The sequence below is a fragment of the Anser cygnoides genome, chromosome 19, assembly GCF_040182565.1.
Source record: "Anser cygnoides isolate HZ-2024a breed goose chromosome 19, Taihu_goose_T2T_genome, whole genome shotgun sequence".
Taxonomy (NCBI): Eukaryota; Metazoa; Chordata; class Aves; order Anseriformes; family Anatidae; genus Anser; species Anser cygnoides.
In genome coordinates, this window is record NC_089891.1 from 6,501,778 (window position 1) to 6,520,410 (window position 18,633).

The 18,633-nt window shown below is 46.1% G+C and overlaps 1 protein-coding gene across 1 annotated transcript in view; it reads left to right on the forward strand.

Annotated features, from left to right (window-relative positions):
• Window positions 1-18,633, forward strand: part of CACNA1G (calcium voltage-gated channel subunit alpha1 G) — a 132,943-nt gene that overhangs the window by 89,812 nt on the left and 24,498 nt on the right. Inside the window, 6 exon segments of the mRNA XM_066980267.1 lie at window positions 3,726-3,852; window positions 7,172-7,297; window positions 7,911-8,000; window positions 8,545-8,758; window positions 11,216-11,266; window positions 16,843-16,994. Coding sequence (XP_066836368.1) covers window positions 3,726-3,852; window positions 7,172-7,297; window positions 7,911-8,000; window positions 8,545-8,758; window positions 11,216-11,266; window positions 16,843-16,994 — 760 coding nt within the window.

Genomic DNA, 18,633 nt, shown 5'->3' on the forward strand with positions numbered 1-18,633 from the left:
CAGAATTACTTTGGTTGGACTTCAGTGCTGTTTTACTCTTTACAGCGCCTGGGCTTTGCCTTTCAAAACAGATGGATAAATTATTCACTCTTCATACCATTGCAGTATGAAATAGTCATTTCATAGACTCTCTTCTCCCTATCATATTATCACCTTTGCTTTTTTTTTTTTTAATCTGTGGAGGAAGGCCTTCATTAATGTTGATCTGCTACTTCATCTAAGTGCTCCTTCTTCATCTGAGTGCTCTAATCAGACCAGCAGGCTTAACGTTAGGAAATGTGATCCAGCTGGGGTGAGGCTGGCAGTGGTTTCGGAGTGTCTCACACAAGGGGTTTGACAGCATTGTGAACGCTGAGACCAGCAGAACCAGGAGGAGCTCGAGGGATTAGCATTTCTTCACAACGAACAAAAAACAGTCTAACTTCAATTTCCCTATTTGTCATACGCTTAATGCAGATGGGAATTGCCCTGAATGCAACATCAGCGAGTCTCCGGCTCTGGCACGTCTGGAGGGCTCCAAATCAGCTGGATCCTTCAGCAACAAATTGCAGGAGTGGTGGGTCAGACAGTACGAGTCTGCAAGCCTGATACCAGCAGGATCTCGGGCAATATTGATGAGGCACAGGGATGCTGTATGTTGACATATTGGAGCTGACACTAATAATCTGGAAATGCTGAGGATTTCATTGGCACTTCTGAGAGAGTTATCAGACTCTCAAGAGAGACAGCAGGAGTCTTTGCATGGACTTGCCTCGACATTGGATCAGGCCCTCAGTTTGAGGCAGCTCCAAGGTCTGAAGGTTTTCATTAGTAAGAACTATCATTTTTCAAAATCTTTTCAAAGTCTTCTCTCTCCGTAGGGCTGGAAACAGCACTGGCATGGAGCTAGACTGGTGGCAGCTTATACCCTCATGCATCCTCATTTGAGGAATTCCCTGGTTGATCAAATCTCTGAAAGCAGCCAAATGCTGCAGTTCTTCAGCCTTTTTTTCCTCAGTACATGCGACTTTGCTAAGTCAGATGAGAAACCTCCTATTTTCTATCTCTGTTGGATACCAAATAGTATACCACAAGGGAAATCACTTTATTATTTCTAGGATAGGTTTCGTTAATAACCGTTGGAGAAAATTATCAGCTTTAGACACTGGAGGCTAATTTCTTCCTTGTTCTCCCAAATTTAAGGATGCTCCAGTAGTTAGACCACAGGCCTTCAATTTACAAGGCCTGACTTCCGTTCCATCTTGCAATGTGGGCAAAATACCTAAGCCAAGATCCCAATGTACCTAATTTCTATTGAAATCGTTGGACGCGAAGTGCCCACAGAGCTCTGGGAACATAACCATGATCCTCCTGTGCCTCAATTTCCCATCTGTAGTTTGGCAGTTGTGATAGTGCAAGGATAGTGCAAGGGTAATATGTGAAGGACACTGAAAATCCTTAGACCATCTGAGGATCCAGAAGTTTGGGATTCAACCTCAGACTGCCTGGCCCTGTATGCTGACGTGGACTGGGAGGAGTCCTCGACCTGCAGACACTGCCTGCTGGGCTGGATGAGCCACCCCGTTGAATCAGGCACAGCTCTCAGCCTCGGTGCGGGTACGAGTGACAGCAGCAGCCTGCCTGCCCCAGCAGGGACCTCAGCCCGGAGCAGTTCTTGTAGGCAGCGCTGGCAGCGCACACCGACTGGTCTCCGCACTGCCACGGCTGCGTGGGGTCCACACCATCCCCTGGAGCACCTCAGCCTCGAGCTGCTTCTCTCTCTGAGCCTTCTATAAGCCCTCCTCCCCCAGCTCAATTCCTAAAATAGCCCAGGTCTGAGCATCAGGAAAGCTGAGGTGTCCGAAATAAGGAGCCACACCAGCTACCTGGAAGAGACACCCAGCGAGAGTAATAGAAGCATCTGCCTTTTGTGTTTCACCGGTAAGGGAGTGGATAAAAATATCACCATCTGTTTCTTTTTTAAAAGGATAATTGATGATTTACCCTTGACATTTCAAGTAAATATTTAACCAGAAAAAAGGGAAATAATTTTTAGGTTTTCAGGATACTGTTTAAAGCCAAGAGGCTTTGAAAGAACTGGTGCCTGTGCGCTGAGCACCACAGTTTGCTCGAGCTGTGGGCTCTGGGGCAGGAGAGGGCTCGTGCAGGCTTAGCCATGGTCCCAGCCCGGGTCAGGCAAGCACACGCTCAGGCCATGCATGTCAGGCACATGGACGTGTCCATGGGGACCTCTGCTGGGAGCACCAGAGACCAGAAAGGGGGAGAGACGAGAAGAAATTGGATTTTCTCCAGACAACAGAACTCCAAGCTGTGCTTCAGGCGGGGCAGCTGGGTTTGGGGCCAAACGGCAGAGGCGGTGAGAAGACTTGATGGCAAAAGAGAGAACCAGGCAGAAACAAGAAGGTGGGGAAGTTTGTGGCACTTTTGAGTGCCAAGTGTTCGGAGGAGCCACCAGCCTGTACCCAGAAGCACGCGGGCGCTTCCCCCCTTCAGGCTGACGCAGCAGACAGCTATTTCTGCTCTGGGAGAGCACAGCTTCTGTGGCATCAGTACAAGCTGATTTACAGAGCTAGCGAAATGCTTAACTCCAGTTGGCATCAAGAGGGGGGAGGCGTGCAACCTCTTCAGATGCCTTTGTCAGTCCCCCAGCTCTCCACCTTCATGTCTGTGATCCTGAATACGGTGTTCATCCTGCCCAGCATGGTGAGATGGCTTCTCTAACGCTCGCAAGCTTTGTCCTTTCATCATAATATTGTCTTTGAGAGTATAGTACAGTTTCTCCTCTTTTATACATATATTCTAGCAAGCTTCTCTGGTGATGTGCTCATTATTCTCCACCAACCTTTCCATATAAGCTAATCCTCTGTTAAGAAATCCTGTGCAGTACCAGTCAGAGAGGAACTACAGAAATGAGGTTAGATTCCTGCGGTCCCACTGGTGAAGTTCCACCTGGATGGCAGCACTGGTTCTGTAGCTGAGGCTGTACAGCGGGTATAAAGCTGAGACTGGTGGAACCGAGGGGCAGCTCAGGTCTCTGTACACAGCAGCACTGTGGGTGCGTGTACAGACACCTGCAGGCAGCTGTGTAAGAGTGGCTGCTTCATTTCTCCAGGCTGAAGCAGGGAAATCAAGAGCCTTGCCTAAAACCACACAGGAGTGCACTCTGGGAGGACTCTGCAGTCCTGGACATGCTGTAGACATAAAGGTGTGTGTTTGTGGATGAACCAAAACAAGAGGCTGCATCCCAGGGAAGCTGTGATCAAGTATGGAAACTAGAGAGCCTTTTTGGGCCAAACAATAGGAATAGGAAAATGCCAAGCTCTGAATATATTGTAATGTGTGGCAACTAGAAGAAGCTGATCAGGAGGTGGATCAAGGGTAGACAGCGGGTTAGATCAAAGCCATCATTCTGAGTTTAAAAAACATGGGGCTAGCCTATCTATCTTCCTTCCTAGGTCCTCCTCCACTGACCTTTCTGGTCTGGCTCTTCTCACGTGGTTGCTTCCCCTCTCTTCTTCCATGCAAGGCTGTATGCATAGGCAGAGATCCCTTTCCCTCAAATACTTCAACAATCTCTCAGGTTCTCCCATCATGTTTTTTTGAGTTATTTGCCATTGTTAAAAAAATCTCTAATGCTGTCTTTTCCACAGGTCTTCTATTCAGGGAGGAGGCAGAACTGGGCAGATCAGGACTAACATAGGTTTTGTGCTTACTTGCCCTCGCAGAGTCATTAGTCGAGCCCAAGGACTGAAGCTGGTGGTGGAGACTCTCATGTCATCCCTAAAGCCCATTGGGAACATCGTGGTCATCTGCTGCGCCTTTTTCATAATCTTTGGGATCCTGGGAGTTCAGGTGAGTCCCTGTATGCCTCGGCACCAAGACAGAAAGTGTAGCGGGCCCCGAGTGGCTCCACAGCTGGGTATCTGTAGCAGCATGTGCCCTTTCTGAAGCCAAACCCAAGGGGCTGTTCAGTCTTCCTGGGGAATTCTTCCTCCCAGCGAGGAGGAGGCAGATTTCCCATTACTGGTCAGCCATTAAAAACTCTTCTTACAGCCTAACAGCAGTGACCAGCTACGTGCATCACTAGCTGTAGCTGAAGTAGCAGTGGTTACAGCCAGTTAGTGGGGTTGGCTTTGCCTCTTTCTGGCTTTGTCAAGGTCTTGCAGCCAGCTCTAGAAACGTGTGTTGGTTTTGAATGCCTCACTCTGCTGCAGCTAACAGCCCCGAATGACTCAGACCCAAGGGCTTATGCAGCTCTCAGTCCACACCTCAGCAGGACAGCGTGGCCTTTCCAGTGCTCTCAAAACACGATTATTCCTGACTTTCCAGTCTTGGCTATGTGTCACTTGATGTGTTGAACTTTCTTGAAGCTTCCCTATTGCATGCGGTGGTACAAAAGCCGATGTGACGACCCCCTTGGAGGCACAGAATGGGCTTTCTTCATCCTTTCCCCACCACAAGGACTTTTGCTCTGCCTCCAGCAGGACATAAATCAAGCTATTTCGCCACTTTCTTCCCCTGGCCACACCACAGAAGGGTCAGGCCTGAGGCACTGCATGTACTGCCAGAAAAACTCTGCTCGGGAAACTGTTAAATCCCATTCCTGTTCAGTCTGTGAGATAATGTGGGGACGTCTCCCCTCCACCTTTCTTCTAGGTTTAAAGCAATAGGGAGACAGAAACTCTCAAGGCTGAAATTGTAGGTTTGTAAACTCCAGAGAGACCTTGACCTGGAGATTCATTCAAGTTCTGACAGTTTGTATAACTGAAAGCTTGCAGAAATAGAAATTTCTGAGTCTGCTTCCTGCTGGCACTGCTAGCAATATCCTCAGTCCCAGGAGTGCAGGAACCCAGGGGAAAAAGTGGCGGAGTTTCCAATGCAATTGGTTTCTCATTACCTGAGAAGAAGAGATTGTTTCATATAAATATTCTGACATAACACTTATTTCTCTCTGAAGTTTATCTGATCTGTCATGACCAGCTTTGGAAAGCAGTTCTGTTTTGCTTTGTTTTTGGAAGGGTGTCTTATATAATATTTTATACTAATATACAGTTTAAATAATAAATACAGCATTGAAAATAAACAGAGGAGAAAATCGTGCCATCCATAACCATCACAGCAGCTAGATTGGCTGAGTGTTACAGCACAACATCATCCATCCATTATACTAAACAGATTCATAAACCTAAGCATATCCCATGAAACAGTATAAAACTCAGACACAGGAAAATTTATGCCAAACAACAAAACTTGCAGTATGCTCTCTGAATTTCCTCCCTGCTAATTGCGACTGCTTCCCCTAGTGACTTGCAGTCTTCTGTTAAATTGTCGTGACTATCGATGTGCTTAAGTGGTAGACACAAGCAAGACTGAGCCTGCATTCAGGAAGCAAAATTCTCCGTTAATATTTATGTCTAATTAGGTGTAAGATGAAGGATGTAACTATTTCTATAAAAAGACGATCTCTCAAAATTACAGTTGGTTTTCCCATGTAAATATAAGCAGAAGATAAAACTACAGTTAATTTAGTTCTTATGCTACAAAAATCTAGACTTCCAAGCTTCTAATGGTGTTTCCTCTTAGCAAGACTTTGTTGTGCCGCTTGTCCACATGTGGCTAGGCATCATCGGACACAAGTAACAGACTGATAAACAAGCACACTGCAAAAACACTTGGTCTTTCACTTTCAGAAATGCTGGAATCCGTAGCTCCAGCTGAAGCACAGCCAGCAAGCAGCACTTTTACAAATTGGGCTTTCTGTTTCCAAACCCAGTTAGTAGCTGTGTTACTGCTCCCATCTGACGGGCATTACAGTCCAGCTCCAGGAGAAATTGTATTTATAGACAATATATTAAAACAGTTGTTTACCTTCCTGCTTAATTAAAACTTTTTGATCTGTGCAGGCTATATCTCCCTCGCCTGCCTTACAAACAGATAGTGTTTCTCCATGGAAAGATCAGGGAATGCTTCTCTTCTTACATCCAGAGTTTTATGATTGCATTGAGTGGTGATTAACTTTGCATGCCTCGAGAACATCCTTCTGCCGCTGCTGATTTCTGAAGGAAACCCATGGAGTAATGTGTGGGCTTGTCTTGTTCGCTATTATTTCTACTGATACTTGAAATGAACAACAGATCAAAAACCATCAGCGTCTTTTCTCTGTATACCCAAGCAGTGTTTTAAGGAGCCTGGAGAGCAGGTTGCCACTTTCCCCAAAATCAGTGATAGTAATGCCAATAGCTTCTGTCAGCAAATAAAATCAGGTTTGTTGGATGTCTTGCAGGCTCCGAGCCCACCCATTCTGCTAGCATCCATCACCCTGTCTGGAGCAGTCCTCCCCTGCCACTTTCTGTTCTGGCTGTGAGAAGCACCAGCTCTAGAATTAAGTACACGGAGGCTTGTGTTCCTTGTGCGGGTGTACAGCAGGAGTTTACTCCCCAGGAGCTGCATCTCTCCTGGTTTACACCAAAGGAAGCAAGGTCAGGATCAGGTACCCAGCCCCAGCTGGGCTCGACTCTTTGGGCACTGCGTGAGGAATATTTTCAGTCCCCTGCAGGGCTGCAGAGCCCAGTGGTGGCTGGAGAACAGCATTCAAATCAGAGAGAGAGTGCTGCCAGCCCTGCACACAGCAAGAGCCCAACATCAGCTGCAGCAAGTCGGCTTCTCTCCAGCGTGTCCCCTTCCGACCTGTACAAAGCGGAGCAGAGCTCAGCGCTGCGCCTCTTTAGTGCCACCTGCGTGCGGCTGGCAGGGCCCCCGTTACGCCTCATTTCCCGGTGACTTTTGCAGCCAGCATCGCTGGCTGGGCTGAGCCGTCGGAGGCATCCCACGTGTCGCGAGCAGCCGCGGAGTGGTCCCGGCCATTAGCCCGGGCTGTGCCAGAGTTGGCGACCCAGCGGCAACGGGCTTTCGGCTGGTCTCAGACCACTGAACCACACAACCTAACGCACCAGGTGGGTGTCCCAAATGGTGTGAAGTCATGCGTTTGCTCATTAGGTACATATTATACAGGCTGCTCACACTCAACAACCCGCACGAACAAGGCCATTTCCTTTAAATCGTCTGGTCTGCATGGGCTGTACAGAATTCCCCATGAGAAATGCCCATCCTCTGCAGAGAAATCCTGTGGTCCGAGCCATTACCTTTCCTCTCTTCTTTATGTGTTTTGCAGCTTTTCAAAGGCAAGTTTTTTGTCTGCCAGGGGGAGGACACCAGAAACATCACAAATAAATCGGATTGTGCAGAAGCAAGCTACAAATGGGTCCGGCACAAGTATAATTTTGATAATCTCGGCCAGGTATTAATAGAACGGTAATCTGCTTCTTTGCTCCTTTACCTCCTTGACTTAAAACCTGTGCATTATTATCCCATGGGATTTTCTTACAGGGCACTACCAGTCACAGTAAATATTCAGTTCACATACACAGCATTCTGTCTCTGTAAATCCCAAAGGTGGTGTTTCCAAGCAGGCATACACTTCTTTTCAGAACAGAACAAGCACATGTGGCTTCTTGGAGTACTTAATTGCTTCACTGCTACATAAAAAACCAAATATATCTTGCAGAAGGGCTTGTCTAATAGAGCCGGACACTTTCAACCATCTCTGCGACACTGCCTTATTTTAGCTGTGTGGCAGGGACTAATTAGTAGGGAGCAGTAGAAACCTGGAGGGTGGAAGTGAAGGTGCTTTTGTGTTTGGCTTTGTGGTTTCCGAATTAGCGCTCATTGCTGAACCGGGTGCTGACATTGATTGGGTTTTGCTGCCGGGAGAAACCTTGGTCATCAAAGTGTTCCATTATCAGCCAGGTAATGACAATCCCCAGACAGGAAAGGGCAAAGAAGAGTAAAATTTTACAGGTAAAAAAAGCTTTACTGTAACTGCGTGTAACTTTTTTTCTGTGCGTTTCTAGGCCCTGATGTCTCTCTTTGTTCTGGCCTCCAAGGACGGGTGGGTGGATATCATGTACGATGGCCTGGATGCCGTGGGAGTTGACCAGCAGGTACGTGGTTGCCAGAGGTCACAAGCTTCAGCTCTTTTTTTGCAGAATGCTGTGCTCTGGGGGGCTTGCGGGCTGCCAGGAAGGCAGCCAAGTCCTGGGGTGTGCTGTGGAGCCCTGGGAAAAATCTGGATTTGTATCCAGTCTTTTTGCTGCAGATTTTGCCACACTATCGGTGTAGCTAGGCCACTGCAGGAGAACTACACCCGTTGAAGAATGAAGGCTGGCCTTCTAAAGCAATTTGGGCATTTTGGGAGAAAAGAACTGCTTTGTGTAGGTACAAGTTTTCAGTGAGGGAGACGATAGCTGCAAAAGATGCGACTGTCCTGCTGCTGGCAGAACAAACGTGGTTCTGTCCTCTGTGTGCTTTGTGTTTGAGCAATATTCTGTCAAAACATCTCAGAAGGCTCTAGTTTTCACGAGGAGCAGAGCACACTGACCTACCTCAAAGGGGCACCCACTTTCAAGGCTGTGGATGTAGTAGCTGTAGACATTGGCTCCCATTTTTTTGAGGTTCAGTTGATATTTGCCCTCTTCCCGTGCACAGCCAGTCATGAACTACAACCCGTGGATGCTCCTCTACTTCATCTCCTTCCTGCTGATCGTGGCCTTCTTCGTCCTCAACATGTTCGTGGGGGTCGTGGTGGAGAATTTCCACAAGTGTCGGCAGCACCAAGAGGAGGAAGAAGCCAAGAGGCGGGAGGAGAAGAGGCTTCGCCGGCTGGAGAAAAAGAGAAGGAGTAAGGAGAAACAGATGGCTGGTCGGTAGTCTTTCCACATCTTTCTGAGTCCTGCTTGACCTTCCACACAATCCCCTCCTCCCTCCCCTCCCTGCCTCGCGTCTGGTGATCATTCTTCTCCTAAAAGCATGTCCAGCTATGAAATTTGCATGAAGGAAATAGTGCTGTTTTAGGCTGAGCTAGGAGCCACGGAAGCCTTTTTAATAGCTGTGTGATTTGCAATGACCTTTCCATTGGAGGTTATTTAAATTTAAAAAATAATAATAATCAGACCTGGAGCTTCTTGGATAGCAGAGCTCAGTGTTACACAAATAGTGACAACTGCAAAGATCAGCAGTGCTGGATGGCACCGTAAATCTTCTGAATCACGAGCACTGTTGCTGATAACTGGATTCACTATTTGGTTTATTACAGCCTTGTAATGTCACAGTGATGCTACCTGTCCCATTTATCAAACAGGTTTATTTATTGGTAGAGTAGCACCACTGCTATTCAAGAGTGTAATAAAATAATGGAGCCATCTCATTCTAGTAATGCTTAAAAACCCCTTAGAGAAACATATCAATGCATTTGCTTGAGAAATACAGATTAGAAAAAAAAAAAAGCGATTGAGGAGAGTAACTAACTAGGCAAAATGGCATTGATGCAAACTGATCCAAACGCCAAGCTCAGTGTGCAAGCTTGCAGCCCTGCCTAGAGGAGGCTTTAAACGTGAAAGGATGCTCAACCTCCACTCTGTCAAAAGTCTATCTATCTTTGTTGTTTGGTCTTTTTTTTTTTCTTTAAATTTGATTGAAAAAGGAAGGAATATGTCAGCCAGAGGTCAAGGTCAGAGGTACTTTTCTTCTCGCATGCTCTCTTGTGACTGAACTTTCTCCTTTGCCCTCCGTGTCCATGGCCTCACTTTTTCCCTCCCCGGTCCGTCCGCCTGCTGCTCACTCCGTGTCCCCTTTCACATCTCTTCTCTATCTTTGACAGACTTCAGTACTGTTTAAGAGACTGTCTGATCAAGTGCTTGTTCTCAATGCTGGTAATATTAAGTCTGTTTTATTTTATTTTTATTATTTTTTTGAATAACCTAAGGGGTGTTTAATAGCTGTGACAGGCTTAATTGTGCAACCATGAAACACAAGCATGTCTCAGCCTTTCTCGGTTCAGCACTCACGCAGCGCTTTCCCATGTCTTTAAGTCCCATTAGCTTCACAGGTTTTGTAACCGATAGGATTATTCACACCAGCCTCTGGACATCAAACTTTGCTTTATGCCGAGAGCCTGGCTTCCTCGACACTCAGTGGAAAGACGAAGGCTTCCCTCAAGAGCGCTGGAGGACACTTTAGACTGTTCTCAGTTAAGTGGGATCCAGGTAGAAGGAATTGGTTTTCACACCAAGGAAATGCCTAGAAAGCACTTTTGGTTAGTCCAAGTTCCCAAACACGGTTTCAGGCTGATGGTTTAGAAAATGCTTTTAAATGGTGAATAGAAAAATCCCTATTTAAAGTTGCAGTTTTGAAAGGCAGACGTAGAAGAAAAATAGATGTTTAGTTATTATTAATGACCTTATTTATAATGCTAGAGGAACTAGATGAAAAGATGTAAGTCTGGGCAATTTCCCAGCGGGAAGGAATCACAAACTATCCTTTGAGATGTAGTTATTCATTCAGTCCTATGAAATGTCTAATTAAAGAGGCAATAAACAGCTATTTTACTGAGGATCAAATATTGCTGAGTATTCAATCGCCATAAAAACCTTTGAAGAGCAAAGTCTAAAGCCCTCCAAATCGCTTCAGAACAGTTTTCCCAATTCAGGTCCAGCAAAATGCTGTTTTTAATTGACCGTGTCCGGCTTTGCCCTCGAAGACAGCAGATGTCACAGCTTAGCTTCGTTCTGCATGGTGGGAACTTACAGCAGATACCGAGATGAGGCTTTGGTTGTGCCAGCAACTGCATGGGGGCTCCTCCTGGCAGGGCTTCCTGAGTGTCCCCGAATCTACCTACAGATGTCTATTTTTCATGTAGCCAGATGTAGACATCTAACAGTTGTTTTTCTTCATAGACTTTTCAAATGCAGTTACCCAGTCTGAAAAGCAGAGGAGCGTGTGGGATCCTGGTTGGTGAGGTGTAGGCAAGTGCAGGAGTGGTTGCTGTAAGGTGCGCTGGCCCAGCAGGACGCGTGCCCCACCTCAGGTACAAAGTCTGTCCTCCAGGAGCGTCTCCTCCTCCACCACCATCAAGCCAGGGCGTTCTCAGGGATCTCTTGGGCTTCCACCTGTGTACACGGGAAAAGCACAAGAGCCCTTCAGTGTTCATGACGAGCCTGTGTGCCCGAGCCCACCCTCCATGGGACGCGAGGAGAGGATCCGCAAGGAGATGCTCACGGTAGAGGCAGTGGAGAGCACGAGAGCCGTAGGAACCTCTCAAGGGGAAGGGAAGTCTTGCCGCGTGTCCTGCCGGATGATTAATGCCGTTTCGTTCTTTTAGATCTAATGCTGGATGATGTATTAATGGAGAGCACAGCCAGTGCAGTGCAAGGTACTGGGAAGTCGTCACGTCTCGTCCCACTTGAATGGCAGTGCTGTGTAACTAACGGCTGGCCACGCTGCTGTGAGGCATCCCACTAAACTGTGTGTGTGGTGCAAAGCTCGTTTGCTTACTTCATGGCACACGCGTCTCATTCTGACCTGCGGGTCTGCAGACCTGGCTCAGGACTGACACTTGCAAATCCTTAATTTATCCCTTGATCACGTTATGTTTTTCAGTCATTTTTTTTTTCTGGTTTTCGTTAAAGCACTGTCAGACTTTTCATAGCTCTTTTTTTTTTTTAATTTTTGTTTTGTTTTGTTTCGGAGAATAATGTCTGGACTATGAAAGGGGTCCTTTATTGTTTACGCTAGCTTTCCAACCACAGACTGAGGAGTCTCTGAATAACTTGCAGGAGTGTCTCTGGAAGGCGGGCAGTCTCACTTAGGGAGATCATTTCATTATTTCGCCAGCCCTCGCTCCTTGCTCCACAAAAGCTGTGCAGCAGGGAGGCACTGTATTTTTCAGCGGGGTAAAATCCAGGATAGTGCAGATCTGCCCCACACCAGCCCTCAGCAGGGACATGGGTTTATCTGTAGTGCTGCCAAACTGGTAAATTCTTCATCCTGATAGAGAGCTGCTCCACCCATGAGGCTTCTTGTAAGTTAAAAGAAATAAAGATGCCACCTCATATCCTCTCCAGGCCCTGCAGGGATGGGGCAGCTGTGCTGGAATCCGCTCAGGGTCTGTGCTAACCACCCTGACCCGCTGCTCGCTGGCGTCAACCTGTCCCCTTTTATTTTTAGAAGAAGCTTTGATCTGGCAAGCATTTTGTTTAATTCATAACTTAAGAATATTAGCCTGAATAATTAAAGAGGCGCCAACGTAGAAACAAATATAGCTGTAATTTTCGACAAAAATAATACGCTGGGAAAATTGTGCTGTTAAAACTCTCACCTGTGAAAAGTCTCCCACTGCCTGAGCTGGGAGCAGGGCTCCATCCATCTGTCACACGCTGCAGGGAGTTTTGATTAAATAGAAATTGCAGGTGAGGGCGATTGGCTTTGGCTGTGGAGGGTAACTCAGGGGGACAGAGGTTCCCATCCTTATATTTCTGAGCCCTTTGGAAGTTATCACAACATGCTTTCATAAACCCTGAATCTCCTTTCCATTGCCATTTCTGGTACTTTTATTTCTTTGCCTTCATTCTTGCTTTTCTTGTTGGTCTCCTCTCTTCTGCAAAACTGGCCACCAGCCCTCAGGGCAGCACCGGGGGTTGCCCTGGGCTTGGGGGCTTCTTTGTTTGTTCTTTTTGTCTGGTTGTGACTCCTCTTCTGGTTGTACAGAGTTACGTCAAGCATGTTTTATGGTATTTTATTTTATTTTTAAGGCATTGAATTCATTCCAAACCCCTCTGTTATCCTGTGCAGACTCAGAAAGAGTTCTGGAGTCTGCCTTTAAAAAGCGTGCGATTGTCAGGTCTGTGCTTTGTGTTGCCTTTTGTTGCCCTTTCTTTGGATCCCATCTCGGTGAATACGCCACGCTGCTCTTCAGGCGCTGGCGTGAGCGCGCGGAAAGATTTCTTTCTGAACCCAACTGCTGGAGACGTTAGGGAATCGATCCTGGGTGCCGTAGATGAACCTCCTGGGGTTCAGTGGGAAACCTGAAGTTGTGACGCCAGCACTTCCACACATCTCTGCAGTTACAAAGGGCTGCCTTTCTCTTTATGTGAAGATAAGATGGGGAATTGTGTGCGTGCGCTGCTGCCTGGTGCGTAGTGAGAGATTACAGGTTTTTTTTTTTTTTTTCCCAAAGTCTACATTCTATCACAACTGGAAACTTCACGGTGGAAATAATTTATCATTTTCCATTTTTCTTTTCATTTTTTCTTTTTTTTTTTTATAAATCCATTCAGTACAATAAAAGCCAAGTAAAATGCTGTGTTTAAATAAAAAAAAAAGTTCCTTCAGTGCAAACTACTTTTTAACCTAATAATGTTCTTGATACAGTTTGTAAATCCAGCTGCGTCATGGGCTCATTGCTCACGGCCTTGCTGCCGTCCTCCAGATATACTCAGAGCTGCAAAGGAGTTAATTCCCTTATTATAGAAGGAGGAAAAAGCCAGAGGAGACTGTAATGGAATTGTCCCACTCTCGTGAATTCCAATTTCCCGTGCCCACGCAGCTCCGGCTGCAAAGCCACTTCGGGGAAAGTGGCAATTTCTCTCTTGACAGAGCTATATTGGGAGGCAGCCCCGCTCCAGCAGTGGCACCATCCATTTTGGAGCCACGCGCTCAGCTTGGAGAGGGCAGAGCAGGGGTAGGAATGGGGAAGGTTTGTTGTGCAGCAGCAATAGTCACTGCCTTAGCTGACAGGCTAGCGGCAGGGGGCATCAGCCCCGGGTTTTGCTGGGGAGCGAGGGAGCAGCACGGCGAGATGCTCAGGTAGCCCAGGATCCAGGCTGGCGCTGCTGTGGGCTGCTGCCTTCTGCTCGCCAGCCCTCGGCAGGCATCGCCCGCAGTCATAATCCCATGGGATGATGCAAAGAGGAACAGGGAAAGTCTGCTTGGGAAACAAGGCAAGCTGAGAACCCATAAAAACAATTAGCTAACAGTGAGTGCCACCGTGGCAGGCATCTGCCCCGTAGAGCCCATTTCCCAGGACAGAGGGACAGGAAGGGTTCTCTGGACCAAACATCTCTCTGCAAAATCACCTTTCTACCTGGGCTAGGACAAAATTACTTGGGATCCACTCTCTGAGCTGGTTTTCTCCAGTGTAACTCCATCTAAATCCGAGACACTCCTCTCGCCCCCACTCCTGGCCTCCAGCCACAGTGAAGCAGCTTGATTTACATCCTGTTTACCAGCCTGATGTTTCGTAGTGGGCTTTTGCTGCATTTCCCCATCTTCTCACATTCTCATTCTGCCAATTCTTCTTTCTTTTGTTTGTTTGCTCTCCTACTCTTTTCTTTAATGCCATGTGTGCCGGGAAGCCAGTTAACCTTTCCAGTAATAACCGAGACTAACCCAGAGCTCTTGTTGTTCTTGACACAGTGTATTGTAACAGTACAGTAATGTGGTGTTGTGTTAGTTGTGAAGTTCACCACCTGGAGTTTAACAGATGTCTGTATTTCCCAAGATGTTGGTATTGTTTAGATCTTTATTGCAATAATTATAAAGGATACTGTGTGATAGGGGGCAGGGGCTTTGCACCTGGATAATTACAGATGAACAATATCCAGTTTAAGTGCAGAAATGCACAGGTCATCTTAAATAAATGGTGTTTATACAACAGCAAGAAAAGCAGTTCATCTGTCCAGAAAGTTCCCTGCCTACCTAGGCACAGTAGCTGTTTGTCCGCGGTGCTCGGACAGCATGCTCTTTTGTGTGTGCATCATCTCGAGGTAATTTCTGTACTGCACTAATATGCATGGCCAGCATGCGGGGAACAGTGAAGTGAGTGGCGGTATGATTTATAAACAGGGTTGACAAATCCCCTCCTAACAAAGTTAATGGTGAAGGACAAAGCATTTACCGACGGTAATTTTCGAAGGCTGCATCCACCACAGCAGCAGCCAGAGACGTTTGGCTCAGGAAACCTTGGGGATGCGCTGGGAAAGGTGACAAGGAGCTTTGGTGTTTGGGAGAGGGGAGAAGCCTTTGCAGATAGATGAGCAATTAGCAACCCTGCTTATAAGGTCACGCACTAACTAATCCAGGTGCAGGATCCCTGCACAGGAGACATTTTAGAAACTCTCTCTAAATCCTCTCTCTGTTCTAACAGCGTCGGTGCTATTCTGTAGGATTTGGAATTACCTGTCAATCAAAGCTAAGAAAAATCTGAATTCCAGTGTAATTATTCATAAGTAAATCCACTGCAAGAAAAGCCAGAAACATTGACATTTTTCTCTTTGAATGTGAATTATACATAAATGTAGAAGAAGTAAGTGATCCAATTACTATGGTGTTTCTTTCTGCGATGATAAGTTGGTTCATAAAAATAGGTCCTGTTCCTAACTTAATTGTATTCAAACATTTTAGTTAATTTGCTACTCATAATTTAGCATAATGTGATCGAGATATCTTGACTTTATGGAGATTTATGCAGATTCTGAGATATCTGACAAAGTCTTATGAGTGAGTCAGCAGCTACCAGTCTGCTTTTTTGTAAGCACTCAATAGATTCAGCATGAAAATTCATTTTACAGACCTTTTCATCGATATCGTGCTTTAGCACTCCGGTACAGATCACCTAAAGCACAGTGCAGATCAGAAAGTGAATATTAATACTGCCTTTTATGTGATGACACTGAGGCAGAATTTTGGACGTTCCAAACCCCTACAGAATAAAACTGCTAAAGGATTTGTCTCTCTGGTCCCTGGGCTGTAGGGGAAAAGCCTGTCTCTACAGAAGAAAACAAAACTTCTCTGATTCTCAGGATTGTGTTATGAAGCAGGGAGTGCATGAAACCATTAAATCTATGGTTTTGATTGCAATGTTATTGACTATTGACAAAGTAAATTCTATTTCCAGGCAAAACTTAATCTTCTAAAATCAGTTTTCCCTGAGGGCAACCCAAACCTGGGCTTCACGGCTTCCTTTGGCCTGACTTTTTGCTCGGAGTAATGTATCAAACTGTACATTTGCTCAGCAGCACAAAATATCAAGCCGTGTAATTCTTACAGCTCAATAATTTTCATAACCAGTTGATCATCTAATTAGAAGAGTAATATTACACTCTGACATATTCAAGACAGTCCTTTCCACTTCAATCTGCATTATAATGCCTTCTTGAAAATTGTACTGAATTATATACTCAGCCTTGGCATTTCTTCATTAGAGATTAGGTGAGTAAATGAGTTTATCTCTAGGAACATTCGAGGTCTAAAGAGCATGTCATCCCTGCAGCAGCCCAACCTGGGAAATAGTTGAACAGTGAAATCTGTACTTCGATAATCTTGTATAAATGGAGGATCGCTATTATCTAATCACTAAGGCTGACTGATCAGTTTTCCTTGGTATTTTTATGGACCATTTTTCAGCCCTCTGACAGCCAAAGTGTCGAATTTTGTTCTCTCCACAGTTTATTGCAAAGAACATAATAGGACTGAATTACTTCTCTTTCAAAGACCACCGCTGAATGCCCTGTATTTTTAAGCCATTGTTACTAAAATCTTTCCCCAAAATCTGACCGCTAATTGGGCTTTCAGATACTTTGGGGACTTTCTAAGCTCAGTAGCTAGAAAAATGTTGTTTTAATTTAAATTTTGTTGAAATTTCCCTACGGTGAAAGCATTCCTTAGCACCACAGTAATCCCAGCTCACCTCATCCCTGATGCCATAAGGCTGAGTATAGCGCATGTCCCGCTGAAGACATTTAATGGATGTAAGATGATGGGAGCCCTGCTGTGTATTAAAAATGGTAACACGCCAGCAAGGGAGGGCGAAAAAAGGAAAAAGACAGCATGTTGCTGTAATCGGTGTAGAATTTATCATCTTTGGATTCTGGAAAGTGAGGGCGCATTGAATTGAGCAAGACACAGAGAAATGACTTGACGTGCCTCTCCGCTCTCCTCCTCCCGCTGCAGAAGCACAGTGCAAGCCCTACTATTCGGATTACTCCCGCTTCCGCCTCCTGATCCACCAGATGTGCACCAGCCATTATCTGGATCTGTTCATCACAGGCGTCATCGGCCTCAACGTGATCACCATGGCCATGGAGCACTACCAGCAGCCAAAGGTACCGGGCCAGAGGGGGACAAAGCAGGGGGAAACACGCTCAGCCGCCGCGGTGGGATGAGGTCGGTGGGCACAGTTACGGCCACTTTTGCTGTTTGACCTCAGGGCCCCATTCACTAAGCCCAAATCATCCCTTGGCACCACTGCACATACCCATCCTACATCTGGCTTCCAGCTCAGACCATGGCTATCAGTACCAGGAGCCTGTTGCACCTCTTCATTCTAGTTAAGTGCAAGATGACTGCTCTGAAAATGAGGACGGGAGCATGGTTGTATCGTTAGCTAGAAGAGATCATCACTGAAGTCTTCCATTTGACTTAACATTCCCACAAATGAAGGAGAAAAAAAAAATTGTACTTGTGAAATCTTTTTGAAATGTTTCCCCCAAATCCCCAAAGTCCTGTAGGGCCTAATTTTCACAGGCACTCAGTTCCATGCTGGTCCTTAAAATACATTTTAATATATTAGTGTGCTAAGCTCCTGAGTCGGTTATATTCTGAAAATAAAAACAGCCTGTCCTGGGATGTCAAGTCTCTTGTGCGTAAGAATGAAATGGAAATAGATGCCTTTGCCATATAATGTGTACTTATTTTTATTAGCCACTTTCAGAATGAATAAATACAGCATACAATAGGAAGAAATATTCTTTAAGACTAGACAGAGCTTGAATAGTCAATGTGAAAAAAAAAAAAGACCTTCAAGCAAGGGGAAAAATATCCTCCAACCTATCATAAAGAAGCCAAAAAGTGAAAGGGCACAAGCCCAATTTATTTCTTCTGTTCAGGTCACCTTTAAATACCCTGGAAGGCTCATTGCATGATTCAGTCATTTGGTGATGAAAAAGGTTGTTGGCTAAGGAGCTTGTATTGGAATCGCTGGAGGGCGTGCATCTTACCGCAGTAGTTTTGCAGCTACGTTTTCTCTTGTATTATAAAAATGTTGGGCAGGCTTTTGTTTTTAATTTTCTTTAGGAAAATAACATTTTGTCTCTAAGCCTCTGGTATGCAGCATCTGGGTAATAACTCCAAACTTGGTCTGCGCTGAGATGACAGCACGGCTAGGGCCATGCATATGTTTGAGGGCCTTGCTGAATCAGGGCCCCACAGTCGTTCCGGGCTGGGTAACTGGTGGTGGGGATCCCACAGATATTTAAGAGGTTAAGTGTACCAAAGAGCTTTGTACCCAAACTAATGATTTCTTGGCATGTTGGTGATGAGATACTTAAGAGGCCGTGCAGGATGCTGCTACTGCAGTGCTCCTTTGCAGGCGTGGTTTTTGGGATGAAATCAGCTCCGATGGAGCTCCTGGTGGTGCAAGAGCTGCCCCAGCCAGGAGGCACCTGTAGTTATGGGCCAGACTGGGACACCTGCAGAGGGAAGGGTGGCAGAGGAAAACCCAGGCCGCTCAGTCCTGCTGGCTTGCTGTCCCGATGCCCTGCTCCTTGCCAAAAGCGCAAGGTGAGGAGGAAAGGAGAGGCTGTCACCAAGCAGCCATTTGGCCAAGGGCTCATGCAAACCCAGCCAGCCCTCAGCTCCCGCAGCAGCGCACAAACAAGCACGTGGGATGAAATTCAGCTTTCTGCAGAGAGCAAGAGGATTTTGCGCTGCTGACAGCTGCAAATGCAGCAGTTCCTATCACTT